At 52.8% G+C, this 19,067-nt stretch overlaps 1 protein-coding gene across 1 annotated transcript; it reads left to right on the forward strand.

Annotated features, from left to right (window-relative positions):
• The first annotated feature begins 8,365 nt into the window (after nt 1-8,365).
• NOP9 (NOP9 nucleolar protein) lies at nt 8,366-18,772 on the forward strand. Its single transcript, XM_061443707.1, has 8 exons — nt 8,366-8,519; nt 10,867-11,054; nt 11,142-11,268; nt 12,186-12,356; nt 14,756-14,882; nt 15,914-16,102; nt 17,379-17,519; nt 18,641-18,772. Exons 1-8 carry the CDS (start codon nt 8,366-8,368, stop codon nt 18,753-18,755), a joined length of 1,212 nt encoding a protein of 403 aa, XP_061299691.1. The 3' UTR covers nt 18,756-18,772.
• Nucleotides 18,773-19,067: the final 295 nt, after the last annotated feature.

Consider the following 19,067-nt stretch of genomic DNA (forward strand, 5'->3'; position numbering starts at 1 on the left):
CCATAGAACCCCATTCCCACCCCATAGAACCCCATTCCCACCCCATTCCCACCCCATTGAACCCCATTCCCACCCCATTGCCTCCATTCCCACCCCATAGACTCCCATTCCCACCCCATTGCACCCCATTCTCACCCCATAGAACCCCATTCCCACCCCATAGAACCCCATACCCACCCCATTGCACCCCATTGCACCCCATAGGACCCCATTGCCTCCCATTCCCACCCCATAGAACCCCATTCCTACCCCATAGAACCCCCATTCCCACCCCATTGCCTCCCATTCCCACCCCATTGCACCCCATTGCACCCCATAGAACCCCATTCCCACCCCATAGAACCCCATTCCCACCCCATTGCACCCCATAGAACCCCATTCCCACCCCATTGCACCCCATTCCCACCCCATAGAACCCCATTCCCACCCCATAGAACCCCATTCCCACCCCATTCCCACCCCATAGAACCCCATTCCCACCCCATTGCACCCCATAGGACCCCATTCCCACCCCATTGCCTCCCATTCCCACCCCATAGAACCCCATTCCCACCCCATAGGACCCCATTCCCACCCCATAGCACCCCATAGAACCCCATTCCCACCCCATTGCACCCCATAGGACCCCATTCCCACCCCATAGCCCCCCATAGCTCACAGTTCCTCGGATCGGCCTCCAGGAGGCGCTCGCAGAGGCGCCGCTCCCCCTCGGCTACAGCAACAGCATCGAGACCGGCGGGCGCAGGGACCCAGCGGAGCTCCCCATTGGATTCAATGGGACCGGCGGGCGCAGGGACCCAGCGGAGCTTCCCATTGGATTCAATGGGACCGGCGGGCGCAGGGACCCAGCGGAGCTTCCCATTGGATTCAATGGGACCGGCGGGCGCAGGGACCCAGCGGAGCTCCCCATTGGATTCAATGGGACCGGCGGGCGCAGGGACCCAGCGGAGCTCCCCATTGCCTTCAATGGGACCGGCGGGCGCAGGGACCCAGCGGAGCTCCCCATTGGATTCAATGGGACCGGCGGGCGCTAGGACCCAGCGGAGGACCCAGGCCCGGTGGTGCCAGGCCCCATAGGATTTGGGGTTCACCCCCAGGCAGCTCGCAACGAACGTCAGCTCCGACTCCAGCCTGCCCCATAGAGACCCATAGAGACACATAGAGACACATAGAGACCCATAGAGACCCATAGAGACCCATAGAGACACATAGAGACCCATAGAGACACATAGAGACCCATAGAGACCCATAGAGACCCCATAGAGACCCATAGGGACCCATAGAGACACATAGAGACACATAGAGACCCATAGAGACCCATAGAGACACATAGGGACCCATAGAGACACATAGAGACCCATAGAGACCCATAGAGACCCCATAGAGACCCATAGAGACCCATAGAGACACATAGAGACCCATAGAGACCCATAGAGACCCATAGAGACACATAGAGACACATAGGGACACATAGAGACACATAGGGACACATAGGGACCCCATAGAGACCCATAGAGACCCATAGAGACACATAGAGACCCATAGAGACACATAGAGACCCCATAGAGACCCATAGGGACCCATAGAGACACATAGAGACACATAGAGACCCATAGAGACCCATAGAGACCCATAGAGACCCATAGAGACCCATAGAGACCCATAGGGACCCATAGAGACACATAGAGACCCATAGAGACCCATAGAGACCCCATAGAGACCCATAGAGACCCATAGAGACACATAGAGACCCATAGAGACCCATAGAGACCCATAGAGACACATAGAGACACATAGGGACACATAGAGACACATAGGGACACATAGGGACCCCATAGAGACCCATAGAGACCCATAGAGACACATAGAGACCCATAGAGACACATAGAGACCCATAGAGACACATAGAGACCCATAGAGACACATAGAGACCCATAGAGACACATAGAGACCCATAGGGACCCATAGAGACACATAGAGACCCATAGAGACCCATAGAGACACATAGAGACCCATAGAGACCCATAGAGACCCATAGAGACCCATAGAGACCCATAGAGACCCCATAGAGACCCATAGGGACCCATAGAGACACATAGAGACCCATAGAGACCCATAGAGACCCCATAGAGACCCATAGGGACCCATAGAGACACATAGAGACCCATAGAGACCCATAGAGACACATAGAGACCCATAGAGACCCCATAGAGACCCATAGAGACCCATAGAGACCCCATAGAGACCCATAGAGACCCATAGAGACCCATAGAGACCCATAGAGACCCATAGAGACACATAGAGACACATAGGGACACATAGAGACACACAGGGACACATAGGGACCCCATAGAGACCCATAGAGACCCATAGACACCCCATAGAGACCCATAGGGACCCATAGAGACACATAGAGACCCATAGAGACCCATAGAGACACATAGGGAGACATAGAGACCCCATAGACACCCCATAGAGACCCATAGAGACCCATAGAGACCCCATAGAGACCCATAGAGACACATAGGGACACATAGGGACACATAGAGACCCATAGAGACCCATAGACACCCCATAGAGACCCATAGGGACCCATAGAGACCCCATAGAGACAGACAGGGACCCATAGAGACACATAGGGACCCATAGGGACACACAGAGACCCCATACAGACCCATAGGGACCCATAGACACCCCACTGAGACCCATAGAGAGCCCATACAGGCCTATAAGGACCCATAGAGACCCACAGAGACCCCATAGAGACCCACAGAGGCCCCATAGAGACCCATAGAGACCCCATAGAGACCCACAGAGACCCCATAGAGACCCCATAGAGACCCATAGGGACCCATAGAGACCCATAGACACCCCATAGACACCCCATTGAGACCCATAGAGAGCCCATAGAGACCCAGAGGGACCCATAGAGACCCATAGGGACCCATAGAGACCCATAGAGACCCCATAGAGACCCATAGAGACCCATAGAGACCCCATAGAGACCCATAGAGACCCATAGGGACCCATAGAGACCCATAGAGACCCCATAGAGACCCATAGAGACCCATAGAGACCCCATAGAGACCCATAGACACCCCATAGACACCCCATAGAGACCCATAGGGACCCATAGACACCCCATTGAGACCCATAGAGAGCCCATACAGACCTATAAGGACCCATAGAGACCCATAGAGACCCCATAGAGACCCACAGAGACCCCATAGAGACCCATAGGGACCCATAGAGACCCCATACAGACCCGTAGGGACCCATAGAGACCCACAGACACCCCATTGAGACCCATAGAGACCCCATAGAGACCCACAGAGACCCCATAGAGACCCATAGAGACCCATAGAGACCCCATACAGACCCATAGGGACCCATAGAGACCCATAGACACCCCATAGACACCCCATAGAGACCCATAGGCACCCATAGAGACCCCACAGAGACCCATAGAGACCCCATAGAGACCCATAGAGACCCACAGAGCCCCATAAACCCATTGCCCCCCATTGCCCTCCGCAGCCAATGGGAGGCCTCGTTACTCACCACTGCCCCGGGGGCTCCAATAGCAGCGCTTCCCGGCGCCACCCCCAGCACGTGGCCACGTCCGGATTGGCCGCCAGCACCGAGGCCGTCAGGGCCAGCACCGAGCCCCCCGTCTATGGGGAGCCGTGGGGCTGGGCTTAGGGGTCAATGGGATGTATGGGGCTGGGGGGCATTGGGACCTATGGGGCTGGGCTTAGGGGTCATTGGGAGCTATGGGGCTGGGGTTAGGGGTCAATGGGATCTATGGGGCTGGGGAGCATTGGGAGCTATGGGGCAGGGGTTCATAGGGATCTATGGGGCAGGGTTGGGGGTCACTGTGATCTATGGGGCTGGGGTTCATAGGGATCTATGGGGCAGGGTTGGGGGTCACAGGGATCTATGGGGCTGGGGTTCATAGGGATCTATGGGGCAGGGTTGGGGGTCACAGGGATCTATGGGGCAGGGGTGGGGGTCACAGGGATCTATGGGGCTGGGGTTCATAGGGATCTATGGGGCTGGGGTTCATAGGGATCTATGGGGCAGGGTTGGGGGTCACAGGGATCTATGGGGCTGGGGTTCATAGGGATCTATGGGGCAGGGTTGGGGGTCACAGGGATCTATGGGGCAGGGGTGGGGGTCACAGGGATCTATGGGGCTGGGGTTCACAGGGATCTATGGGGCAGGGTTGGGGGTCACAGGGATCTATGGGGCTGGGGTTCATAGGGATCTATGGGGCAGGGGTGGGGGTCACAGGGATCTATGGGGCAGGGTTGGGGGTCACAGGGATCTATGGGGCAGGGTTGGGGGTCACAGGGATCTATGGGGCAGGGGTGGGGGTCACAGGGATCTATGGGGCAGGGTTGGGGTTCACAGGGATCTATGGGGCTGGGGTTCACAGGGATCTATGGGGCAGGGTTGGGGGTCACTGTGATCTATGGGGCTGGGGTTCATAGGGATCTATGGGGCAGGGCTGGGGGTCACAGGGATCTATGGGGCAGGGCTGGGGGTCACGTGACTCACGCCTTCCCGCAGCTCCCGCATGCTCTCCCGGTATTGGCGGAGCCGCTCCTCCCGCTGCCGGAGCCGCCCCACATCCGGGGGGCGGGACTTGAGGCGCCCGTGCTGGGGGGCAATGGGGATCAATGGGGCTCTATGGGTCTCTATGGGGCTCTATGGGGCTCTATGGGGGCTCTATGGGGCTCTATGGGGTCTCTATGGGGCTCTATGGGGGCTCTATGGGGTCTCTATGGGTGTCTATGGGGCTCTATGGGGTCTCTATGGGTCTCTATGGGGGCTCTATGGGGTCTCTATGGGTGTCTATGGGGCTCTATGGGTCTCTATGGGTCTCTATGGGGCTCTATGGGGGTCTATGGGTCTCTATGGGGTCTCTATGGGGCTCTATGGGGCTCTATGGGGCTCTATGGGGCTCTATGGGGTCTCTATGGGGCTCTATGGGGCTCTATGGGGTCTCTATGGGGTCTCTATGGGTCTCTATGGGTCTCCATGGGTCTCTATGGGGCTCTATGGGTCTCTATGGGTCTCTATGGGTCTCTATGGGGTCTCTATGGGGTCTCTATGTGTCTCTATGGGCTCTCTATGGGGCTGTATGGGGTCTCTATGGGTGTCTATGGGTCTCTATGGGTCTCTATGGGTCTCTATGGGGTCTCTATGGGGCTCTATGGGGGCTCTATGGGGCTCTATGGGGCTCTATGGGTCTCTATGGGTCTCAATGGGGGGCAATGGGTCTCTATGGGTCTCTATGGGTGTCTATGGGGTTCAATGGGGCTCAATGGGGGGCAATGGGTCTCAGTGGGGCTCAGTGGGGTTCAATGGGTCCCTATGGGTCTCTATGGGGTTCAATGGGGGCAATGGGTCTCAATGGGGCTCAATGGGGGGGCAATGGGGCTCAATGGGTCTCTATGGGGCTCTATGGGGTCAGTGGGGGCAATGGGGTTCAATGGGGGCAATGGGGGGGAATGGGGGTCAATGGGTCTCTATGGGTCCCTATGGGGTTCAATGGGGGCAATGGGGGTCAATGGGGGGACAATGGGGGGCAATGGGTCTCTATGGGTCTCTATGGGGTTCAATGGGGGCAATGGGGGGCAATGGGGGGACAATGGGGGGCAATGGGTCTCTATGGGTCTCTATGGGTCTTTATGGGTCTCTATGGGGTTCAATGGGTCTCTATGGTGTCCCTATTGGTCTCAATGGCTCTCAATGGCTCCCTATGGGTCTCAATGGGGTCTCTATGGGTCTCTATGGGTCTCAATGGCTCCCTATGGCTCTCTATGGGTCTCAATGGGTCTCTATGGGTCTCTATCGGTCTCAATGGGGTCCCTATGGGTCTCTATGGGTCTCAATGGCTCCCTATGGGTCTCAATGGGGTCTCTATGGGTTCTCTATGGGTCTCTATGTGTCTCTATGTGTCCCTATGGGTCTCTATGGGTCCCTATGTGTCCCTATGGGTCTCAATGGGTCTCAATGGGGTCTCAATGGCTCCCTATGGCTCCCTATGGGTCTCTATGGGTCTCTATGGGGCCGCGCTGGGGGCGGGGTTTCTCCCTCACCATGGCTCCCGTTGGGGGCCCCGAGATCCTGCTGGAAAGAACGAGAAGGAGGTGGGGGGAGGGGAAGCATCCGAGGCCCCTCCCCCCACCCCCCCCTCCCCCTCCCCCCCCTCCCCCCCTTTCCCCCCCCTCCCCCCCCCCTCCGGGTTCTTACGGGAGCGACCGGAGGCGTCCGAGAGAGCCGGGAGGGGCCGCAAAGGCTTCTGGGAGGGGGAGCGCGGGGCAGGATGGGATATAGAGAGGTAGGGAGGGCCATTGGGGTGAATGGGAGCGCGGGGTATTGTGGGATACACCGAGGTATGGCTTCCATTGGGGTGAATGGGGAGCGCGGGGCGTGATGGGATACACCGAGGTATGGCTTCCATTGGGATCAATGGGAGCGCGGTGCATGATGGGATACACCGAGGTTTAAGCACGTTGGAATGAATTGAGCGCGGTGCATGATGGGATACACCGAGGTATGGCTTCCATTGGGATCAATGGGGAGCGCGGTGCATGATGGGATACACCGAGGTATGGCTTCCATTGGGGTGAATGGGGGCGCGGGGCGTGATGGGATACACCGAGGTTTAAGCACGTTGGAATGAATTGAGCGCGGTGCATGATGGGATACACCGAGGTATGGCTTCCATTGGGGTGAATGGGGAGCGCGGGGCGTGATGGGATACACCGAGGTATGGCTTCCATTGGAATCAATAGGGAGCGCGGGGCATGATGGGATACACCGAGGTATGGCTTCCATTGGAATCAATAGGGAGCGCGGTGCATGATGGGATACAGCGAGGTTTAAGCACGTTGGAATGCGTTGAGCGCGGTGCATGATGGGATACACCGAGGTATGGCTTCCATTGGGGTGAATGGGAGCGCGGTGCATGATGGGATACACCGAGGTATGGCTTCCATTGGGGTGAATGGGGAGCGCGGGGCGTGATGGGATACACCGAGGTATGGCTTCCATTGGGGTGAATGGGGAGCGCGGTGCATGATGGGATACACCGAGGTATGGCTTCCATTGGAATCATTAGGGAGCGCGGTGCATGATGGGATACACCGAGGTATGGCTTCCATTGGGGTGAATGGGGAGCGTGGTGCATGATGGGATACACCGAGGTATGGCTTCCATTGGAATCAATAGGGAGCGCGGTGCATGATGGGATACACCGAGGTATGGCTTCCATTGGAATCAATAGGGAGCGCGGTGCATGATGGGATACAGCGAGGTTTAAGCACGTTGGAATGCGTTGAGCGCGGTGCATGATGGGATACACCGAGGTATGGCTTCCATTGGGGTGAATGGGAGCGCGGTGCATGATGGGATACACCGAGGTATGGCTTCCATTGGGATGAATGGGAGCGCGGGGCATGATGGGATACACCGAGGTATGGCTTCCATTGGAATCAATAGGGAGCGCGGTGCATGATGGGATACAGCGAGGTTTAAGCACGTTGGAATGCGTTGAGCGCGGTGCATGATGGGATACACCGAGGTATGGCTTCCATTGGGGTGAATGGGAGCGCGGTGCATGATGGGATACACCGAGGTATGGCTTCCATTGGGGTGAATGGGAGCGCGGTGCATGATGGGATATAGCGAGGTTTAAGCACGTTGGAATGAATTGAGCGCGGTGCATGATGGGATACACCGAGGTATGGCTTCCATTGGAATCAATTGGGAGCACGGTGCATGATGGGATAAACCGAGGTATGGCTTTCATTGGAATCAATGGGGAGCGCGGGGTGTGATGGGATATAGCGAGGCATAGGTCTATTGGAGTCAATGGGAGCGCGGTGCATGATGGGATACACAGAGGTTTAAGCACGTTGGAATGCGTTGAGCGCGGTGCATGATGGGATACACCGAGGCACGGCTTCCATTGGGATCAATGGGGAGCGCGGTGCATGATGGGATACACCGAGGTTTAACCCTATTGGATTGACTTGAGCGCGGTGCATGATGGGATACACCGAGGCACGGCTTCCATTGGAATACATGTAAACGCGATGCATGCTGGGATACACCGAGGCACGGCTTCCATTGTAATGCATTGGAGCGCGGTGCATGTTGGGATACACCGAGGTATGGCTTCCATTGGAATCACTTGGGAGCGCGGTGCATGCTGGGATACACCGAGGCACGGCGTCCATTGGAATGCATTGGAGCGCGGTGCATTCTGGGATACACCGAGGCCTTCCCGCCGCCGCCATTTTCCCCCTTTCCGCGGTGCATTGTGGGAAAAAGGCGGGCTTTACCTCAGAGCATGGCGGTGAAGCGGAGCCGCCGCTCCGAGCTCGGTACCGGGGGGAAAACCCGGTTAAAAGCCCCGGTTCGGGCCCGCTTGGACCCCGAAACCTCCGGTTACTTCCGAAGGGCCCTGGAGACGCTGCACGAGGGGCTGAGTCCGGAGGAGTTCGGTGAGAGGGGGGAGCCTGAGGGGATTTGGGGCTTCTTAAAGGGGTTTTGGCGTTCTTAACGGGGTTTTGGGGGTTCTTAAGGGGGTTTTTAAGGGGGTTTGGGGGTTCTTAACGGGGTTTTGGGGTTCTTAAAGGGGTTTTGGGGGGTTCTTAAAGGGGTTTTGGGGGCTCTTAAGGGGGTTTTGGGGGTTCTTAAAGGGGGTTTTGGGCTTCTTAAGTGGGTTTTGGGGTTCTTAAGGGGGTTTTGGGGGTTCTTAAGGGGGTTTTGGGGTTGTTAACGGGGTTTGGGGGGTTCTTAAGGGGGTTTTGGGGTTCTTAAGGGGGTTTTGGGGGCTTCTTAAGGGGGTTTTGGGGTCCTTAAGGGGGTTTTGGGGTCCTTAAGGGGGTTTTGGGGGGTTCTTAAGGGGGTTTTGGGGGTTCTTAAGGGGGTTTTGGGGGTTCTTAAGGGGGTTTGGGGGTTCTTAAGGGGGTTTGGGGGGTTCTTAAAGGAGTTTTGGGGGGTTCTTAAGGGGGGTTGGGGTTCTTAAGGGGGTTTTGGGGGTTCTTAAAGGGGTTTTGGGGGGTTCTTAAGGGGGTTTGGGGGTTCTTAAGAGGGTTTGGGGGTTCTTAAAGGGGTTTTGGGGTTCTTAAAGGGGTTTTGGGGGTTCTTAAGGGGGTTTTGGGGTTCTTAACGGGGTTTTGGGGTTCTTAAAGGGGTTTTGGGGGGTTCTTAAGGGGGTTTTGGGGGTTCTTAAGGGGGTTTTGGGGTTCTTAAGGGGGTTTGGGGGGTTCTTAAGGGGGTTTGGGGGTTCTTAAGGGGGTTTTGGGGGTTCTTAAGGGGGTTTGGGGTGTTCTTAAGGGGGTTTTGGGGGGTTCTTAACGGGGTTTTGGGGTTCTTAACGGGGTTTTGGGGTTCTTAACGGGGTTTTGGGGTTCTTAAGGGGGTTTTGGGGTTCTTAAGGGGGTTTGGGGTTTCTTAAGGTGGTTTTGGGGTTATTAAAGGGGTTTTGGGGGCTTCTTAAGGGGGTTTTGGGGGTTCTTAAAGGGGTTTTGGGCTTCTTAAGGGGGTTTGGGGGGTTCTTAAGGGGGTTTTGGGGTTCTTAAGGGGGTTTTGGGGTTCTTAAGGGGGTTTGGGGGGTTCTTAATGGGGTTTTTGGGGTTCTTAAGGGGGTTTTGGGGTTCTTAAGGGGGTTTTGGGGGTTCTTAAGGGGGTTTTGGGGTTCTTAAGGGGGTTTGGGGGGTTCTTAAGGGGGTTTGGGGGGTTCTTAAGGGGGTTTTGGGGGGTTCTTAAAGGGGTTTTGGGGTTCTTAAGGGGGTTTTGGGGTTTCTTAAGGCGGTTTGGGGGGTTCTTAATGGGGTTTGGGGGTTCTTATTTAGACCCACTTTGGCCCCATTTTCACCCTTTTTGGCCCCATTTTCACCCTTTTTGGCCCCATTTGGACCCATTTTCACCCTTTTTGGCCCCATTTTCACTCTTTTTGGCCCCATTTGCCCCATTTTGGACCCATTTTCACCCTTTTTGTCCCATTTTTTACCCATGTTCACCCATTTTGGCCCCATTTGGCCCCATTTTCACCCTATTTGGCCCCATTTTCATCCGTTTGGGTCCATTTTGGACTCATTTTCACCCTTTTTGGCCCCATTTTCACCCTTTTTGGCCCCATTTTCACCCTTCTTGGCCCCATTTGGCCCCATTTTCACCCTTTTTGGCCCCATTTTGCCCCATTTTGGCCCCATTTTCACTCTTTTTGGCCCTATTTGGCCTCATTTTGACCGATTTTGGCCCCTTTTCACCCTTCTTGTCCCCATTTGTCCCCATTTTCACCCTTTTTGGCCCCATTTGCCCCATTTTGGCCCCATTTTCACCCTTTTTGGCCCCATTTTGCCCCATTTTGGCCCCATTTTCACCCTTTTTGGCCCCATTTTGCCCCATTTTGGCCCCATTTTCACCCTTTTTGGCCCCATTTTGCCCCATTTTGGCCCCATTTTCACCCTTTTTGGCCCCATTTTGCCCCATTTTGGCCCCATTTTCACCCTTTTTGGCCCCATTTTGCCCCATTTTGCCCCCATTTTCACCCTTTTTGGCCCCATTTGGCCCCATTTTCACCCTTTTTTGCCCCATTTTGCCCCATTTTGACCTTATTTTCACCCTTTTTGGCCCCATTTTGCCCCATTTTGCCCCATTTTCGCCCCATTTTCCCCCTTTTTGTCCCCATTTTCGCCCCATTTCCCCCTTTTTGTCCCCATTTTCCCCCATCCCCCCCTTTTCCCCTCTTCCTTCCCCCTTTTGAACCCCTTCCCCCCCCTTTCCCCCCTCATTTTTGGGGGAAATTCCCCCTTTTTTGCCTCATTTCCCTTCTCTCCGCAGCCCTTTTCGCCCCCAACGTCCTCCACGAGGCCTCCAGGAGCATCCCCGCCCTCGCCCTGGACCCATGGGGCTCCCGCCTGCTCCAGGCCCTTCTCCCCACGGCCCCATTGCCGCTTATGGGGCAGCTCCTGCCCCACCTCATCCAAGGGGGGCTTCAGGGCCCTATGGGGCACCCTTTGGGTGCTCGGGTGCTGGAAGCAGCCTTGCTCCGTGTGCTGGCCGCTATGGGGCAGGGGGAGGCCGCTATGGGGCAGGGGGAGGCCGCTATGGGGCAGGTGGAAGCCGCTATAGGGCACTTGGGGGGCGCCGTGGGGGGGGAGCTGGTGACGATCGCCAGGCACCCCCCAAGTAGCTTCGTGCTGCGGGCGCTGCTCCGGGTGCTGGGGGGGGCCCCCGAGGCAGGTAAAGGCATGGGGGGGGGCTATAGGGTGCTATAGGGGGCTATAGGGGGCTATAGGGTGCTATAGGGTGCTATAGGGTGCTATAGGGTGCTATAGGGTGCTATAGGGGGCTATAGGGTGCTATAGGGGGCTATAGGGGGCTATGGGGCGGTTAAAGGGGGCTATGGGGTGGTTATAAGGGGACTATGGGGTGGTTAAAGGGGGCTATGGGGGGGTTAAAGGGGGCTATGGGGTGGTTATAGGGGGCTATGGGGTGCTGTAGGGGGCTATGGGGAGGTTATAGGGGGCTATGGGGGTGCTATAGGGGGCTATGGGGCGGTTAAAGGGGGCTATGGGGGAGTAAAAGGAGCTATGGGGGGCTTAAGGGGGGCTATGGGGGGGTTATGGGGGGTTAAAGGGGCTATGGGGGATTAAAGGGGGCTATGGGGCGCTATAGGGGGCTATGGGGGGATATGGGGCGCTATAGGGTGCTATAGGGGGCTATGGGGGGGTTAAAGGGGGGCTATGGGGGGGTTATAGGGGGCTATAGGGGGTTAAAGGGGGTCTATGGGGTGGTTATAAGGGGGCTATGGGGGGGTTATAGGGGGGCTATGGGGTGGTTATAGGGGGCTATGGGGGGGTTAAAGGGGGTTAAAGGGGGGTTAAAGGGGGCTATGGGGGGGTTATAGGGGCCTATGGGGGGGTTATAGGGGGCTATGGGGCGGTTATAGGGGGCTATGGGGGTGCTATAGGGGGCTATGGGGTGCTATAGGGGGCTATGGGGTGGTTAAAGGGGGGCTATGGGGGGGTTATAGGGGGCTATGGGGCGCTATAGGGGGCTATGGGGCGGTTATAGGGGGCTATGGGGCGCTATAGGGGGCTATGGGGCGGTTATAGGGGGGCTATGGGGGTGCTAAAGGGGCTCCCTCCCCCCCCTAGCGCGCCCCCCTGGAGGGGCGTGGCCTGCAGCCCAGGAGGCGGAGCCAAAGGAGAAAGGGGCGGAGCCTGCAGCCAATGGGGCGGGGCCAGAGGCAAAGGGGGCGGAGCTTCCGCCCTCCTTCCCCCCCCTGCTGGAGCAGCTGGCGGAGGCCTTTGAGAAGCACCTGCACTGTGAGTGTGCTCTTAATTAACCCTAATTAATTACCTCCTAATTAAGCCTTTAATTGGCTATTAATTGCTCCTAATTAGCCCATTAATTATCCCAAATAATGCCTTTAATTAATGTGGAATTACTGTTAATTATTTCCTAATTATTCATCTTGATTACCCGGAATTACACCTAATTACCCAACTGCTTAATTGCTGTTAATTACCTGGATGAATTGACCCTAATTAGCATATTATTAATCATCTAATTAACAAACTCCTCATTACTCGGTGGTTTAATTAATTACCTCCTAATTAAGCCTTTAACTAGCTATTAATTGCTCCTAATTAGCCCATTAATTATCCCAAATAATGCCTTTAATTAATGTGGAATTACTGTTAATTACCCCCCTAATTACTGATCTTGATTAGCCGGAATTACACCTAATTACCCAACTGCTTAATTGCAGTTAATTACATACATGAATTGAGCCTAATTAGCATATTATTAATTATCTAATTAACAGACTCCTCATTATTACATTGTTTAATTATTATTGTCTTAATTAGATTGAATTACTTATAATTAGTGTTAATTATACTCAGATATTATTTGTTGTCTTTGAATGCTTTTAATTAACCCCTTAATTACCCCTAATTAATTACATGCTAATTAAGCCTTTACTTGTTAAGCACTCTTAATTAGTGCTAATTATGTCCTTAATTACCCCACAATGCCTTTAATTAATTCTTAAATAGTTTTTAATTGCACTTAATTCTATTAATTAGCCCCCCAAATCTAATTACCCAACTGCTTAATTGCAGTTAATTATCTAGATGAATTGACCCTAATTAGCGTATTATTATCTAATTAACAAATTCTTCATTATTAGGTTGTTAATTATTTTTTATCTTCTTAATCAGGTGTAATTACAGCTTTAATTGCAGTTAATCAGCTAGATGAATTGTCTCTAATTAGCATATTATTATCTAATTAACAAGCTTTTCATTATTAGGTTGTTAATTTTTATATCCTTAATTAGATGATATTACAGCTTTAATTATTCAGGTTTTAATTAGTGTTAATTAGTCTTAGTTGTTGTCTTTGAGTGCTCTTAATTAACCCCTTAATTATCTGTAACCTTAATTAATCACGTTAAGCCTTTAATTAACTGTTAATTACCTTTAATTACTGCTAATTGTGTTGTTAATAACCCCATAATACCTTTATTTCTTAATTAGTCTTTAATTAATTCTTAATTATGTCTATTAATTAGCCCCCAAAACCTTAATTACCCACCTGCTTAATTTTAATTACCTAGATGAATTTACCCTAATTAGCATAACATTAATCATCTAATTACCAAACTTCTCATTATTACCTTGCTAATTATTTTTCATTGTCTTAATTATAGCACTAATTAATTGTGTTCTAATTGTCCCTAATTGCTCTCAGATATTATTCTCTTTGATTGCTCTTAATTATGTCCACTTAATTACTTTTACCCCTAATTACCCCCTTAATTGCCCTTAAGTGCTCCAAGTACACCCTTCATTACCCCTACCCCTTAATGACCCTGTTTAATTAACTTAGTTACACTATTAATCCCTTCTAATTGCCTTTAACTCCTAATTACCATTGATTTCTCCTTAGTTATCCCATTTAATAACTTAATTACCCCATTAATTACTATTATTTTTATTGGCTCTTAATTACTTCATAATTAGTCCATTTAATTAGCTTAATACTCCATTAATTACTTGTAATTGTTTTTAATTCTTAGTAACTGTTAATAGTCCCTTAATCACCCGTTTAATTAACTTAATTACTTTATTATTTCCTTTCAATTACTTTTAGGCCTTAATTACCATTAGTTACTACTTAATTTCTCATGATTTAATTAATTTAATTGTAATAATTAGTTAATTAATTAATTAAATTGTGTTAATGAGTGCTAATCACCTTTGTCTCTTAATTACCATTCCATTTCCCTTTATTATCCCATCTAATTAGCTTAATTACTCCTTTAATTATGCCTGATTACCTTTAGTTCTTAATTACTGTTTATTATTCTTAATTATCCCAACAAACTGAATTACACCAATAATAACTCAAAATTAATTAAAATATTAATTAAAATATCTATTAATTACTTTATTCACTTAGCGCTATTAGTCCATTAATTACTATTAATTAATTTTAGAGGCTAATTAGCATTACTAATTAATCTTATTTAATTAATTAGTTTGAATCATCTTCCGGTCTTAATTACTTTTAATTGTCCCTCATTTACCCCTTTTATGGAGCTTAATTAGCATATTAATTAGTCCTTATTACGCATAGCTCTTAATTAGCCTTAATTACCCCTAATTAGCGTTAATTAATGTTAATTAGTGTTAATTACCCCTCATTAACCCCCCAGCCCTCCTGTCCCCGCCCTGCGCCAGCCTCTGCCTGCAGGTGGCGCTCGAGGTGCTGCACCGCAGCCAATCGCCTGCCTGCGCCCGCCTCTGCCGCGCTCTCATTGGCCAGCTCGCCCCCGGCCCCGGGTGAGTTCCCCCCTCATTGGCTGCTGCCCGCTTCCCGCCTGCGCTCTCATTGGTGCCTCGCTCCCACCCCTTTTCAGACCCAAAATGAGCCCTTTTAGACCCAAAATTGGCCCTTTTAGACCCAAAATTGACCCTTTTAGACCCAAAATTGGCTCTTTTAGGCCCAAAATTGGCCCTTTTAGACCCAAAATTGCTCTTTTAGCCCCAAAATTGACCCTTTTAGACCCAAAATTGGCCCTTTAAGACCCAAAATTGGCCCTTTTAGCCCCCAAATGAGCCCTTTTAGACCCAAAATGAGCCCTTTTTAGACCCAAAATTGGCCCTTTTAGACCCAAAATGATCCTTTTAGCCCCAAAATGATCCATTTTAGACCCAAAATTGCCCTTTTTAACCCCAAAATGATCCCTTTTAGCCCCAAAATTGGCTCTTTAAGACCCAAAATCGGCCCTTTTAGCCCAAAATGATCCCTTTTAGCCCCAAAATTGCCCTTTTTAACCCCAAAATGATCCCTTTTAGCCCCAAAATTGGCTCTTTAAGACCCAAAATCGGCCCTTTTAGCCCCAAAATGATCCCTTTTAGCCCCAAAATCGGCCCTTTTAGCCCCAAAATGATCCCTTTTCAGACCCAAAATTGCCCTTTTAGCCCCAAAATTGCCCTTTTTGTCCCCAAAATGATCCCTTTTAGACCCAAAATTGCCCTTTTTAACCCCAAAATGATCCCTTTTAACCCCAAAATTGCCCTTTTTAGACCCCAAATGATCCCTTTTAGCCCCAAAATTGCCCTTTTAACCCCAAAATGATCCCTTTTAGACCCAAAATTGCCCTTTTTAACCCCAAAATGATCCCTTTTAGCCCCAAAATTGCCTTTTTAGACCCAAAATGATCCCTTTCAGCCCCAAAATTGCCCTTTTTAGCCCCAAAACTCACCCTTCCCACTGTCTCGCATCCCCCTCTCCTCATTGGTTACCTCGGGGGGGGGCCTGGCCTCTGATTGGCCGGTCCCGCCCCCCCCTCTCGTTGCTGATTGGCCAGCGGCCTGGTGGCGGCGCTGGAGGACCCCGAACGCAGCCGGGTGCTGGAGGCGGCCATGACGGTGCTGGCTCCGCCCCTTCTGCGGGAGCTCTTCCAATGGGAGCTGCGGGGCCGCCTGAGGGCGTGGCCAATCACCGAGTGGCCAATCACGGCCTGCAGCGCCTGCTGGACCACGCCCCCGGTGACGTGGTAGGTGGGGGGGGGGGGGAATGAAGCCCATAGAGACCCATAGCGACCCATAGAGAGCCTGTATGGACCCCATAGAGGCCCATAAGTGCCCTATAGCGACCCATAGAGACCCATAAGTGCCCTATAGGGACCCATTGGTACCCATAGACACCCATAAGTAGCCCATAGGGACTCATAGAGACCCATAAGTGCCCCATAGAGACCCATAAGTGCCCCATAGAGACCCACAGAGATCCATAAGAGTCCCATAGAGACCCATAAGTGCCCCATAGGGACCCATAGAGATCCATACATGACCCCTAGGGACCCATAGAGACCCTATATGGACCCCATAGAGGCCCATAAGTGCCCTATAGGGACCCGTAGGGACCCAGTGGTACCCATAGGGACCCATAAGTAGCCCATAGGCACTCATAGAGACCCATAAGTGCCCCATAGAGACCCACAGAGATCCATAAGAGGCCCATAGAGACCCATAAGTGCCCCGTAGGGACCCATAGAGGTCCATACATGACCCATAGGGACCCATAGAGACCCTATATGGACCCCATAGAGGCCCATAAGTGCCCTATAGGGACCCAGTGGTACCCATAGGGACCCATAAGTAGCCCATAGGCACTCATAGAGACCCATAAGTGCCCCATAGAGACCCACAGAGATCCATAAGAGCCCCATAGAGACCCATAAGTGCCCCGTAGGGACCCATAGAGGTCCATACATGACCCATAGAGACCCATAAGTGACCCATAAGAGCCTCATACATACCCATAGGTGACCCTTAGGGACCCACAGAGATCCGTAAGTGACCCATACTGACCCATAGAAACCCCTAAGTGCCCCATAGGGACCCATAAGTGCCCCATAGGGACCCATAAGTGCTCCATAGGGACCCATAAGTGCTCCATAGGGATCCATACATGACCCACAAGTGCCCCATAGAGAGACCCCAATGGGGGTTGACCTCATGTCCCATGGAGTCCATGTCTATAGAGACCCATAGGAACCCCATAGAGACCCATAAGTGCCCTATAGAGACCCCATAGAGCCCCATAAAGCCCCATAGAGACCCATAAGTGCCCTATAGAGACCCTATAGAGACCCCATAGAGACCCATAAGTGCCCTATAGAGACCCCATAGAGTCCCATAGGGACTCCATAGAGCCCCATAAAGCCCCATAGATCCCCCACAGATCCCCATAGAGCCCCCCCTAGGCACCCCCCTCATTGGCCAAGCGGCCAAAGGGGCGGGGCTCAGGCCCGTCCAATCCCGTCGCAGGTGGAGGCGGTGCTCTCGGAACTCGGGCCCTCATTGGCCGAGCCCTTGGCCCGGGGTCACCACGGGGTCCTCACGGCCCTCATGGGTGCCTGCCGCCGGCACCCGCCCGTCCAGCAGGAGGCGCTGCGCTGCCTCCTCCAGGTAGGCCACGCCCCCTTAAGCCACGCCCCTTGGCCCTTAAGCCACGCCCCTTCCCCTTAGGCCACGCCCCTCCCCTTAAGCAGTGCCCCCATTGCATTCAATGCTTCCTAAAGGCGCTTCATCCCTTTAGACCACTCCCCCTTCAAGCCACGCCCCTTCGCCATTAAGCCACGCCCCTTAAAGCCACGCCCTTCGCCTCTAAGCCACGCCCCTCTGCCCTTAAGCCACGCCCCTCCACTTAAGCAGTGCCCCCACTGCCCATCATGCTTCCTAATGGTGCTTCACTCCCATAGGCCACGCCCCTTAAAGCCACTCCCCCTTAAGTCACGCCCCTTCGCCCTCAAGCCACGCCCCTTTAAGTCACGCCCCTTCGCCCTTAAGCCACGCCCCTCCCCTTAAGCAGTGCCCCCATTGCATTCAATGCTTCCTAAAGGCGCTTCATCCCTTTAGACCACTCCCCCTTCAAGCCACGCCCCTTCGCCCTTAAGCCACGCCCCTTCCTCTTAGGCCACGCCCCTCCCCTTAAGCAGTGCCCCCATTGCCCATAATGCTTCCTAATGGTGCTTCATGCCCATAAGCCACTCCCCCCCTTAAGCCACGCCCCTCCCTTTAAGCCACTCCCCTCAAGCCACTCCCCTTTCCTCCCTTAAGCCACGCCCATTGTCCATAATGCTGTCTGTTGGCCCTTCGTTACACATAGGCCACGCCCCCTCCCCTTAACCACGCCCCCTTCCTCTTAAGCCATCCCCACCCCTTAAGCATATAATGCTTCCTATTGGCCCTTCAATCCCATAGGTCACGCCCCCACCCCTTAAGCCACGCCCCCAAGCCCATAATGCTTCCTATTGCTCCTTTCCTATTGTCCCTTCAATCCCATAGGCCACGCCCCCACTTAACCCAAACCCCCATAGCCCTCATAGCTTCCTATTGGCTCTCACTGTCCTTAGGCCACACCCCCATACCCATAATGCCTCCTATTGGCCCTTCCCACAGGCCACGCCCCTCTTCATTAGGCCACGCCCCTTTATCCATGCTCACATAGTCTCCTATTGGCCCCTGTTGCCCATAGGCCCTGCCCCATCCTTAAGCCCCGCCCCCTGCCCCCCTCTCTCCTCCCATAGGCTTTCGGCTGCTGGGAGCCAGCCAATCGGCGCCGGGCCTGCGTGCGCCTCCTGGCTTCGCTCCGCCCCTTTGAGGGCGGGGACAAGGACCCCGAGGGGGCGGAGCTGGAGGTGAGCAAAGGGGGGGGGGGTGAACCCCCCCATTTACCCTTCTTGTCCCCCTAAATCCACCCTTTTTACCCCATTTTACCCAATTCTGCCCTTTTCCACCCCAATTTTTACCCCATTTTCTCAATCCCGCCTCTTTTCTTCCCATTTTCCCCCATTTTTAACCCATTTCCCCCCATTTTCCCCCATTTCCCCCCATTTTTAACCCATTTCCCCATTTTTAAGCAATTTCCCCCCATTTTTAACCAATTTCCCCCATTTTTAACCGATTTCCCCCCATTTTTAACCCATTTCCCCCCATTTTTAACCAATTTCCCCA

The sequence above is a fragment of the Pezoporus flaviventris genome, unplaced genomic scaffold (genome assembly GCF_033815535.1).
Source record: "Pezoporus flaviventris isolate CSIRO_AGI_PZ_B2104156 unplaced genomic scaffold, CSIRO_AGI_Pfla_v1 ptg000488l, whole genome shotgun sequence".
Classification (NCBI taxonomy): Eukaryota; Metazoa; Chordata; class Aves; order Psittaciformes; family Psittacidae; genus Pezoporus; species Pezoporus flaviventris.

Excerpts from the sequence above, each read along its gene's own strand:
- NOP9 (XM_061443707.1), top strand. The coding sequence starts at position 8,366 with ATGGCGGTGAAGCGGAGCCGCCGCTCCGAGCTCGGTACCGGGGGGAAA. Across the intron at positions 14,883-15,913 it reads CAGCTCGCCCCCGGCCCCGG|CGGCCTGGTGGCGGCGCTGG; the intron begins GTGAGTTCCCCC and ends CTGATTGGCCAG. Across the intron at positions 17,520-18,640 it reads CGCTGCGCTGCCTCCTCCAG|GCTTTCGGCTGCTGGGAGCC; the intron begins GTAGGCCACGCC and ends CTCCTCCCATAG.